The 12,507-nt window shown below is 47.2% G+C and overlaps 1 protein-coding gene across 1 annotated transcript in view; it reads right to left on the minus strand.

Annotated features, from left to right (window-relative positions):
- The window catches only part of p4hb (prolyl 4-hydroxylase, beta polypeptide), a 33,284-nt gene extending 22,482 nt beyond the window's left edge, over positions 1-10,802 (minus strand). The window contains exons 1-2 of the mRNA XM_070857851.1: positions 10,493-10,802; positions 362-568 (exon numbers count right to left, since the gene is read on the minus strand). Of these exons, the coding sequence (XP_070713952.1) occupies positions 362-568; positions 10,493-10,631 (346 nt within the window). The 5' untranslated portion in view covers positions 10,632-10,802. The remainder of the gene's footprint in view (positions 1-361; positions 569-10,492) is intronic.
- Positions 10,803-12,507: the final 1,705 nt, after the last annotated feature.

Raw genomic sequence — 12,507 nt, forward strand, 5'->3', positions numbered from 1 at the left:
GGTGTTGAACAAAGACGAGGTACATCCCTGCTATTCCAAGCAGAGCTGGAGCACCACAACGTACAGAAGTGGCTACTGATTTGGCAGCAATATGAACGATTAATTAAAGTCAAAGCAAACAGATGTTTGTGTGCTGCTGCAAGTGTAATTTGTGCTATACAATTCACCGGTAAGCCCAGCTACAACACTGAACTACCTGCAAGGGCAGTGCAGCCCAATTCTGGTAACCTAGCTGTACAGTCAACAAAAGTAGTTTGCTCAAGTTCCAAGTGAAATGGAAGAGTTTAAAAAAAAAAAGACATGGGGACAGTGCAAGTTATTTATGCATTCACTGCACCATTACACTAAGAATCTTCATTACCGGCATAGTCCTTGGGATTGCTCTGGTCTCCATTTTTGAAAAACTTAATGGTTGGGTAGCCCCGCACTGAAAACATTTGTGCTAGATCGGATTCCTCGGTGGCATCTACTTTTGCAAGTCTGATCTCGGAGCCTTCTTCTTTCAGCTTTGCAGCAGCTTTGCTATATTCAGGGGCAAGTGCCTTGCAGTGTCCGCACCAGGGGGCATCTGTAGGGAGAACAGTCACGTCAGATCAAAACGAGCAAATGTTTAACAGGGTCAGTGTTTCAGGAAAAAGTTGAAAAATTTGCCGATTTTCTCAGATACTGCATTTACAGCACATTCTGCCTCTGCCACAGCAACCTCCCCCCCCCCACCCCCACCCCACCCCCCAACCCCCCAACCCCACCCAACCCCACCCCCCCCACCCAACAAAACATCTGCGCACGAGGAATGCACAAAAATTGACCCCTGGAATTTGAAATCAGCCTTTTTCACATTCAAGAATGTTAATGGTTACGATCAGATTAAGATGAGTGTTTAAAATTAGTTTTCAGATTCAAACCGTTTAGGTCCCGGAATGATTTCACTGAAATGGACGGAGAAGATAAATTCATTCTACATACTCCGGAGACACTCGCCAGTCTAAAACAACTATTAGGGTAGGACAAGTTGAACTTTAACAGCCTCCAGTGCTGCGATACAGTGCTGACGGGCAGCAACGTAGAACAGCAGAACAAACTGACACCCAGATATCAGAGACCACGCACAGGTCATATATCCTTATAGTACAGAATAACTGAGGGCAAGAGAACCTGCATCACATTCCCTTAACACGGACAGCAGGCACCTGGAGCAGGGCTTTGCCCAACAGCAGCAATAAACAGCAATTTCGGTGCAGATATTCAGAGCCTCAGTCCCTCAATGGTCAGAGTCCTTTGGCATAGCAGACACCTACTTGGGTCATCCTCGATACAAGGGACTGCCCAATTCTAATGCACCCACTTTAAATTCAGCTCACTAACTAGCTGCAGTGCAGTACAAAAATGTTAGCCTTCAGTCAGAAGAGAAAAATTCTTGCATGTCACAATGACCCAACACCTGGACATCTATTGCAATCATTCAGATCCTAAACGACAATGTCCTCTGACCAGCAATCACAGCACCATTTCAATATGGTTATGAATGAATTCTTTACAAATACAGGCTTGTGCTGGGCGGATAGCCTTGTCAAAACATTCCAGTTCCACCTTGCATGTGGGAAGTTAATAAAAAGGCCGAAGAATTAAGAGGCAGCGGGCCAGCCAATACATTAACCAGTATACAGGGTACAACGGTCCTTTGCTCAGCAGTGGTATACAGGTAGGGAAGCGGTCTGCGACAGTTTCTGAAAATCTGGCGGTTTCAACGGGAGCACACAATGACACTAAGCAAGTTGACAGACTTGTTTTCATACGCTACCAACAATTACTTTGCATTACTGCAAGCAGCTGACAACAGTAAAACCTGCATTGACATTTTTTCTCTCCTCAACAATAACGAACGTTGGATTATTCCACATCAGCTCAGCTCTCCATTCTTCTGAAAGCAGGTGATCTTTATCAGGCAGACTGTCTCAGGGCAAGGGGATAAGAGGAGAGGACAGGATACAAAGTAGAGGTCAATCCTGTCCTGACGTGTACTTTCCAGAGGGCCATCTGAATAGGAGCCAAAATACCCGATAACTTTGCCTCTGGCAGATTGTAGTGCCCCGACCAAATTAGCAGATCAGGGATTGAACCCAGGAACTTTTAGTCTGCGATACTTTATTGCATCCCCAAGTGATGCAATCACCAGTGAGCATTTTCAACTTAATCGCACCAGTGCAGTACTGAGGGAGTGCTGCACTGCCGGAAGTGCAGTCTTTCAGATGAGACGTTAAACAGAGCCTGCTCTCGGGTGGACATAAATAATCCCATGGCACTATTTTGAAGAGCAGGGGAGTTGTCCTCAGTGCCGTGGCCAATATTTATCCCTCAATCACATCACAAAAAAAAACATTATCTGGTCATTATCACATTGCTGTTTGTGGGAGCTTGCTGTGCACAAGTTGGCTTCACGTTTCCTGCATTACAACAGTGACTACACTCCAAAAATACTTCCATTGGTTGTCAAGCACTTTGGGACACCGAGATGTATAAATGCAAGTCTTTCTTTCATCCAGTGAGCATTTTCAATTCAATCATGCAGTTTAAAAAATGATAAACTATTCATAACTCAGTATGTAATCTAACAATGGTGTTTAATCAGTCAGTCCAATCTTATAAGTGGCAACACAACAGTATTGCCCAGGAGGCAAGCTTCAGATCAGCAGCTTTCCCCAGTGAAGGTATGAAGCAGAGATCAGAGCTAGAGGGAAGAGAGGACGAAAGAAGGGACCCCCAGAGGTGTGGGTACAACTCCCCTGCTCTTCCTCAAAATAGGGGGCTTGACAGCGTAGATGCCGAGAGGATGTTCCCCCTCGTGGAGGAATTTAGATCTCGGGGACATAGTTTCAGAATAAGGGGTGGCACATTTAAGACAGAGATGAGAAGGAATTTCTTCTCAGGAGGGTTGTGAATCTTTGCAATTATTTACCCCAGAGAGCAGTGGAGGCAGAGTCACTGAATATATTTAAGGTGGAGATTTTTGAATGATAAGGGGTTGAGGTTTATGGGGAACAGGCAGGGACGTGGAGTGCAGTGCATTTCTATGATTACGCAGCAGACTATTATTTGTGGCTTGCAAAAAGTTAAAATTAAAAGGTGAAAACAACGCTTCCTCAAACAGTTGTCTGCAATGTAGTTGGTTCATGCATAGGGAAAACATTGCCTTGGGTCTGGTGGAGCTGCCAAAATTACACCTGTGAATATTTATAGTCAGTGATAAATATAGCCTACCCTTTCTCCTTTCAGACAGAATCACTGGAATGCCACTTTACATCAACTTCAGATTAATGTTGAAACAAAATATCACTCCAGTCCAAATGCTTTTTAGTCCTGATTCCAGTGCCTGCAGTGTTACAGATCAATAAAACTAATATTCTACATGCAGCAACTTTTCAGGCAGAACTGGGTAGCACATTGTCCAGCAAACGACATCTGGAACTGGACAATTAGATACTCTTCTGTGGGAGAGGGATGCCTTCAACATATCTCTACTATAGGCCTTATCTACTCAATCTCTCCACATAGCACAACCCCACCACCGTAGGAATCAATCTAGTGAACCAATTGGTTTTGTAATTGCAAAGTCCCCTACAAAGTTACACCATCACTCGCAAATAACCGCAGCACCAGACATTACGCCAATGACACAGAACGAGATAAGTAGAATGATTGCATCTCTGAACAAGATAAGCAGAATTCAGCACTGATTTCAGGAAACCACCATTATAGCAGCCTCCGAGTGCCATTCTCCCACTGTTCAGATGTCAGGCAAAAACAAGGCCACTAAATCCAGCAGCACCTCCCAGGCAAAAGATCTTGTCTGTTGAGGAAATAACTTGTAGTTATATAACACCTTTAACGTAGTGAAACATCCCAAGGCGCTTCACAAGAACATTATGCGATAAAAAGTCTGACACCAAGCCGCACAAGCAGAAATTAGAGCAGGTGACCAAAAGTTTGGTCAAAAGGTATGTTTCAAGGAGCGTGTTAAAGGAGGAAAGAGGGGTTTAAGCAGGGAGTTCCAGAGCTTGGGCCCACGCAATAGAAGGCGCGGCCACGAATGGTTGAGGGATTATAACCAGCAATGCTTGAGAGGTCAGAATTAGAGGAGCACAGATACCTCGGGGGAGTTGTGGGGCTGGAGGAGATTACAGAGATAGGGAGGGGCGAGGACACGAAGGCCAGCGAGCACTGGGATGATGGGTGAGTGGAAGTGTTTACATTACTAACTGCAAGTGATAGCAAGAGAAATGCATATTTCCCAGTTTTCAACCTTAAACATATCATTTTATGTCTGTCAGATCAAATTTACATCGAATTACATACATCGAACATACAGCACATTCGGCCCAAATAGTCTATGCCGGTGTTTTAAACGGCACACGAGCCTCCTACCACCCTATCAGCATATCCCGCTAATCCTTCCTCACTCATGGACTTGTATAACTCCCCCATAAGTGCTTCTCGACGATTCGCATTAATCAATCCACATGATAGCGAGTTCCACATTCTCACCTCTCTCTGGGTAAAGAAGTTTCTCCTGAATTCACTGTTGGATTTATTAGTGACTATCTGATTTTATGGATCCTAGTTTTGGTCTCTCCAGATCTACCCAATCAAATCTTTTCATAACCTTAAACTTTCTCTTTCCTAGAGAAAAGAGTCCCAGCCGGTTTAATCATTCTCGATCGTTATAACCTCTCAATTCCAGTACTATCCTTGTAATCTTTTTTGCACCTGCTCCAGCACCTCAATATTCTTTTTATAATTTTGCCTTGGATATAGTCCTTCTCAACGTTTGAAGAGTGCTTGCTTTTCTTTCTCCACTCTCCTCCCAATCTGTAACCAGTGTGAATGTTAAATGGCAAACATTCGTCACTCGGCAGTCACAGGTTACAAAAAACAGTTAAGACACGCCAAGAAGCAACAGGAGCTTCCAACACATTCATTTTAATTGAATCTTTACAAGCAAGCGAAGACTAGAAGTTGATCATTTTGCTAGTGTATAAAGTTAGTCAATCAGATTAAAATTAGAAACTTTGGGCCCAAAGTTCCACATTGTAAAATAGCTCCGTCTTTTGCCGTTATTTCCGATTAATGGCAGTTTTTTTTTTTAAAAAGTCCGAAGTTTTGGCAAAATTATTTTTTATTTTGGCGCAGCGCAGAAATACCTCCGGTTTTGAGGGTGGGGCTAATTTTTTGGGCCGATAAAGTGAGACCCATCCTACGCATGCGCAACACTCAACTCGAAACATTTAAGTTTCCAGGGTAACGCGACGCACAATTGCGAGTCGGCAGAGATTTCGGCCAGAGAATACAAGAGAGAAAATCAACACATTAAATGTAATATTTACAATCTATATTAATGACTTGGATGAAGGGACTGAGTGTAATGTACCCAAGTTTGCTGATGACACAAAGATGGGTGGGAAAGCATATTGTGACGACACAAAAAATCTGCAAAGGGATATAGACAGGCTAAGTGGGCAAAGATTTGGCAGATGGAGTATAATGTAGAAAAATGTGGGGTTATCCACTTCGGCAGAAATAGAAAAGCAGATTATAATTGAAAGAGAAAAATTGCAAAGTGCTGCAGTACAGCGAGATCTGGGGGTCCTTGTGCCTGAAACACAAATAGTTAGTATGCAGGTACAGCAAGTGATCAGGAAGGCAAATGCAATGTTAGCCTTTATTGCAAGGGGGACAGAGTATAAAAGCAGAGAAGTCCTGCTACAACTGTACAGGGCATTGGTGAGGACACACCTGGAGTAGTGTGTGCAGTTTTGGCCCCTGTATTTCAGAAAGGATATACTTGCATTGGAGGCTGTTCAGAGAAAGTTCACTAAGTTGATTCCGGAGATGAGGGGGTTGACTTATGAAGATAAGTTGAGCCATACACATTGGAGTTCAGAAGAATGAGAGGTGATCTTATTGAAACTTAAGATAAGAGGTCTAGACAAGATGGATGCAGAGAGGATGTTTCCACTGAGGGGAAACTAAAACTAGGGGACAGTCTCAGAATAAGCAGCCGCCCATTTAAAACTGAGATGAGGAGGAATTTCTTCTCAGAGGGTTGTAAATCTATGGAATTCTCTGCCCCAGAGAGCAGTGGAGGCTGGGTCATTGAATATATTTAAGGTGGAGATAGACAGATTTTTAAGCGTTAAAGGGGGATAAAGGGTTATGGGGAGCAGGCAGGGAAATGGAGCCGAGCCCATGAACAGATCAGTCATGATCTTATTAAACAGCAGAGCAGGCTCGACCGGCCAAATGGCCCACTCCTGCTCCTATTTCTTGTGTCCAATTTAAATGTTTGTACCGAACTATTGACGCCCTGTCTCTGCTGTTCACCGGGTTTAAGGCACACAGGTTCGGAGCGGCAGCCGGAGCGCTCCCTCGGCCAGACATAGCTCAGCTTCAAAAGGAAGCCCGGGAGGGTGCAAGCCGAGCGCCGAGCTCATGTGTCCAGCCGAGGGAGTGATCCTGCCATCCAGTGCTCCGACCCTGTGCGCCTCGAGCATGGTGAGCAGCGGAGACGGGACACCAACAGTTTGGTGGTGGAACGCAAGTCCCACCTCTCGCAATTTCAGTTTGGAACTGCAATAAAATTTGTCTTTTCCCTCTGCACAAACATTTTTAAGTAGTTTGTATACAAGTTTTGTTCCCTCCCTCCAAAAGCTATAACTCAGCTCTGTTTCCCAAGATGGTGACGGTAACACCAATTTTGATCGGACTCCAACTTGGTACGGCAAGGTTTTAAAAAGTGCTCCTTAGCACCATCCTTAAAAAAAATCTTTATTGGCAAAACTCGCAAAAATGGTATTATGGGTGTGTTTGCCCGAGTGACATCAGAAAGACAGTACTTAAAAACAGTCGTTATCTTTAAGGACGGCGTTATATCATTGGCGAAACTAGCAAAATCACCTTAAATTAAGTTAGTTCCAAAAAACTGGAGCTAAATGGTGGCGAATTTTGGGCCCTTTGTAACCAATCATAGACTACAGCATGTCTGGGCTCTATACAAAGCCTTACCTCATCCTATAATTTAAACATTTTGCTAACAAATGTTTGTGTTAGGAATGGAAGGCAAGTACTTAAACCTAAAATGTTTAGACAAGTCATTGTGATCACGTCATTTTTCACAAAGGCGCTATATAAATGCAAGTATCCTTTTTCTCTCAACCAGATCCCACCCCACTGGACAGAAAACATTGAACTGAATTGCAGAGTTTCACAGCAAGATATTCAGACAGCTCAGCAACATGTAGAAGGAAAGATTTGACATCAGTTTGCGCAGATTTCCTATTCTGACTGAAAGAACTAGACACAGGCAGTATATTACTGGCACTACTCCATTTTAAATTCTCTCCATGAGCAGCTTATACACCATCACAATCAACTATACGTCCAGGGACTTGTGCACATAAATCTAGGCTGACACTCCAGTGCAGTGCTGAGGGAGGGCTGCACTGTCAGAGGTGCCGTCTTTCAGATGAGACGTTAAACTGCTCTCAAGTGGATGTAAAAGATCCCATGGCACCATTTCAAAAGAAGAGCTGGGGAGTTTTTCCGCTGTCCAGGATAACATTTATCCCTCAATTAACTTAACAAAAACAGGTTATCGAGTTATTAACACATTGCTGTTTGTGGGAGCTTGCTGTGCACAAATTGGCTGCCGTGTTTCCCACATTACAGCTATGACTACACTCCAGAAAGTACTTCATCGACTGTAAAGTGCAGCAAGGCGTCCGGTGGTCGTGAAAAGCGCTATATAAATACAAGTCTTTCTTATCTAGTTCCCTTTTATTTTTAAATATAAAAATGACTTCTGCAAACATCCTGCTCAGTGCCTGCTTCCTTGTAACAAAGGATTTACCAATCCCCATTCCAGGCTTGGAACCAGTTTGGTGCAATGAGAAAACAATTGCCAGTCTCTTGATTAACTGTAGACAGCTGCCAAACGCATCCCTAGGCACAAAAGTAGTTCCCAGCCGCAAGATGCACGCCGTTAAGAAATGTGCACAACAGCTAAAACCAAAAGTCAGATGTCAATGTTTCCTTCTGACAGCAATGGGTCACATATCCATCCTAACCTACAGCAGCTGCCCCGATCCTTTTAAGCATACTCTAACATGTCTAGACATTGCCAAAACTGGCAGAAATATTTGGGGGGTGGGGGGAGGGAGATTTGGGGTAAATCTATACACTCCAGCAAATCACATGCTCACGATGACAGCTCCAGGAGGCTAAATATTTTAATCCACGTGCAGCTTACATACGATATTAAAAAGTTAACTGCCCACATCATTTATCCCAAATACATATTTGAAGCAGACTTCAATGAAGAAAGAAGTTACTTAATGAGGGACAATTTTGGAGTTATTTTTTAAAATCAGCATTCATTCTACTTCACTACCAGTGGTCAGACTGCAACCAGTGGCAATATTTTACAATATTCGGCGTTCGCTATATTTTTGAAGTAAAAGCCTAAGTCTTGGTTTGAAATTACTCGTCATTCCGGTGGGTTTTATATCGGGAAGGGGGCGAGGGGAAGTTCTCACCCGAACTTCCAAATAACACGTTGGAAGCAGCGCCGAACAAGACACTCCCTCTCCAGCCCCCACCATGCAATCTGTGGCTCCCACTGTCCGGCCACTGGCCCTCGTACACGTCAACTTAATCTTCGGCAGAAAGCCCGCCTCCTTCACTTTTTCTGCGGGTCGCTAGTGGCTTGGCAGGAGCCGTCAATAAGCCCTGTCGCTCCGGGTTACACTAGCCCTGCGGGCTTTCCTGGTACAGTATGTGTAGCTGGGAGCGCAAAGGAACAGGAAGCAAAAGGAATTACGATACAACCAAAAAAAAGTAGTCTAAAATATTAAGATTGAGTTTGAGCAGAATGCAAAACCCACTTGAAAATAGTCAGAAGAAAACCTAAATTGAGTCCAGTCCTGATGAGGTCATCGACCTGAAACATGAACTGTTTCTCTCTCTACAGATGCTGTCTGACCCGAGTGTTTCCAGCAATTTACTGATTTTACCCCCCTAAATTAAGTCCAGTTTACTTTTTTTGTTTCCACACAATGCAAAACCAGTAACACTTCTCACATGGAATCATTTCCCCTTTTCAGTAAAGTCAGTGCAAGCCACAGAGATATCAGATCAAGATCAGAAGTAACATAAATCAAAGGTTAAAACTCTGGAAATCCAGCACTAGTCAGCGGACGCACCCTCATTCAGAGATTTCACAGATACTGGCCGGGCACTTAGGCCAGTGGAGAGAGAAAGCTGAGGCGCTGGGCGGCCTAATCTGCAGCTGGGGATTTAAGCACCGCTGGCAAAATAAAAACACACGACCAAAGTTTGTCGGTGCAGCCTGGAGGAGGCACTTTGTGACCCGGGTGTAGGGAGCACACACAAGCCCAGAGGCGGACACATGAACAACCCGCAGCTCGGGAGAGCAGCCAGTCCCCGGGGATTGCCCCCAGCACCCTACAGCCGCTCTATAGGGGCATGAGCCGGCCAGGGGCGGCCACCCCCCTTGCGGTGTCCCAAGGGACCCTAGGTCAATTGTCGGATATTTGATGGTTCCTTACTAGTTAGTTACCTGATGGTAGTTAAATACCAGAGTTACCCACCCGCCCAGGAAAAGCTGCTAGTGACCCCCCCCCCCCCACCAACCAGGGTTAGCTGCTAGATACACCCCACAAGGGTAGCTGCTAGTTACACCCTACCCCAGGGGTAGTTGCTAGTTACACCCCACCCCACAGGGGTAGCTGCTAGTTACACCCCACCCCACAGGAGTAGCTGCTAGTGACCCCCCCCACCAACCAGGGTTAGCTGCTAGTTGCACCCCACCCCACAGGGGTAGTTGCTAGTTACACCCCACCCTCCCATCCAGGGGTAGTTACTAGTTACAACCCTCCCCCTCCCACCTAGAGGTAGTTACTAGTTACACCCGCCCCCCCCCCCCCACCCAGGGGTAGTTACTAGTTACACACACCCCCTCCCACCCAGGGGTAGTTACTAGTTACACCCCTCCCCCTCCCACCCAGAGGTAGTTACTAGTTACACCCGCCCCCTCCCACCCAGGGGTAGTTACTAGTTACACACACCCCCTCCCACCCAGGGGTAGTTACTAGTTACACACCCCCCCTCCCACCCAGGGGTAGTTACTAGTTACACACCCCTCCCCTCCCACCCAGGGGTAGTTACTAGTTACACACCCCCCCCTCCCACCCAGGGGTAGTTACTAGTTACACACCCCCCCCCCCTCCCACCCAGGGGTAGTTACTAGTTACACCCCCCCCCCTCCCACCCAGGGGTAGTTACTAGTTACACCCCCCCCCCCCAGGGGTAGCTGCTAGTTACACACCAGAGTTGTCATCAGTCACATGTGGGTTGTCACTAGTTATTTGCGAGTTTACCAGTCAGTGCGCTGCTTAGCTTGACCCTCCCGGACACTCACAGAACTCGACGAGCAGGTGGCGGTGTTTCTGCAGGGCCTCCTCGAAGTTGTCCTTCTTCAGCACCAGCACGTCGTCCTCCTCGGCGATCTCGGCGGCCAGGGCCAGGCCGGCCAGGCACAGCAGGCGGACAGGCCACATGGCGGGCAGGTGGGCGGGGGCTTCCTGACCTGTAGCGTGGGAGCGCGGTGGCGGGCTGCGGGCGGGCGGACGGCGGCTGGTTTGCTGAGGCGGCCGGGCCGGGAACGTGGCAGTCGGATCGCGGGCGGACAGGAGAGAAAGGAGAGCGCGAGTGCGCAGGCGCTTAAATCCCCGCGGAGCGGCTCGTGGAGCCCTGTGACTGGCCCGCGCCCGCCCGCCGGAAGTGAAACCCGAGAGCGCGCAGCGGAGGCACGGCGCGGGTCAAGGGTCAGCCTCGGCTGCCAGTAAGCATCATGGCCGCCCGTACGATTGATGACTGCCAGCATTAATCATGGCCGACAGTACAGTCTGTTTCCCTTTCCCAAACCAGGCCCTGCTGAGAGAGGGAGGTTCCCCGACACCAGCCTACAGCAAACCCCCCTCCCCCCCCCATAGACACTTCCCTACACCCCTCCTCCCCATAGAGACTCCCTTACACCCCCCTCCACCCATAGAAACTCCCCTACACACCCCCCCAGAGACTCCCCTACACCCCCCCCATAGAGACTCCCCTATACCCCCCCATAGAGACTCCCCTACACTCCCCCCCCCCCCCATCGAGACTCACCTACAATCCCCCCCCATAGACTCCCCCCCCCCCCCATAGAGACTCCCTTACAGCCTCCTCCATGGAGACTCCACTACAACCCCTCCCCCCAATAGAGACTCCCCAACACCCCCCCCCACCCATAGAAACTCCCCTACACACCCCACCCATAGAGACTCTGCCCCTCCATAGAAACTCCCCTACACACACCCCCCCCAGAGACTCCCCTACACCCCCCCCATAGAGACTCCCCTACACTTCCCCCCCCCCATAGAGACTCACCTACACTCCCCCCCATAGAGACTCTTCCCCCCCCATAGAGACTCCCCTACAACCCCCCCATAGAGACTCCCCTATACCCCCCAATAGAGACTCCCCCACACCCCCCCCTATAGAGACTCCCCAACACCGCCCCCCCCCATAGAGACTCCCCTACACCGCCCCCCCCATAGAGACTCCCCTATACCCCCCAATAGAGACTCCCCCACACCCCCCCCCCATAGAGACTCCCCAACACCGCCCCCCCCCCCATAGAGACTCCCCTACACCGCCCCCCCCATAGAGACTCCCCTACACCCCCCCATAGAGACTCCCCTACACCCCCCCCATAGAGACTCCCCTACACCCCCCCCCATAGAGACTCCCCTACACCAGCCCCCCCTATAGAGATTCCCCTACACCTCCCCGCCCCCCATACAGACTCCCCTACACCATAGAGCCCCCCTACACCAGGCCCACTCCAATACAGACTCTTGCCTGTTATAGCATTACCTCTTGGTTTTTATCTAATGATAGAAAAAACATTAAATGATAAAGATAAATATTAAACCACCCAGTTAGGAAAATACTTCAAATAATGATGAGCAATGAATGTAACCATGCAAAGAGACACTCACCTTTATTATTCTTGTACCAATATAGAGCTATTACTGATATTGCTACTATTGCCACCAGTGAAATGAATGCAATTACTCCATATCTCCACCACTGAGTACCTGGAGGGAAAGAAAAATGTTTTGTTTCACAAGCTTTTAATAGCTATTGTTCTGCTACTTGTCACATTAGCAAAACATATGTGTTTGCAGGAAGGTATATACAAGAAGAAAATATTGCATGTTGCAGAAAATACGCACTAAGATGAGACCACAGATCAAAGATTTTAATTTAAAGGAGTGTAGAGGAATTGGGCCCTTTTGATTATTAAAAAAATGTTAAGAAATGTTTAAAATAATGATGGGTTTTTATATGTTTAATCGGGAAATATTGTTTCTGCTGGTGAGTCATAACAGG

This window comes from Pristiophorus japonicus, chromosome 16, assembly GCF_044704955.1.
Source record: "Pristiophorus japonicus isolate sPriJap1 chromosome 16, sPriJap1.hap1, whole genome shotgun sequence".
Classification (NCBI taxonomy): Eukaryota; Metazoa; Chordata; class Chondrichthyes; family Pristiophoridae; genus Pristiophorus; species Pristiophorus japonicus.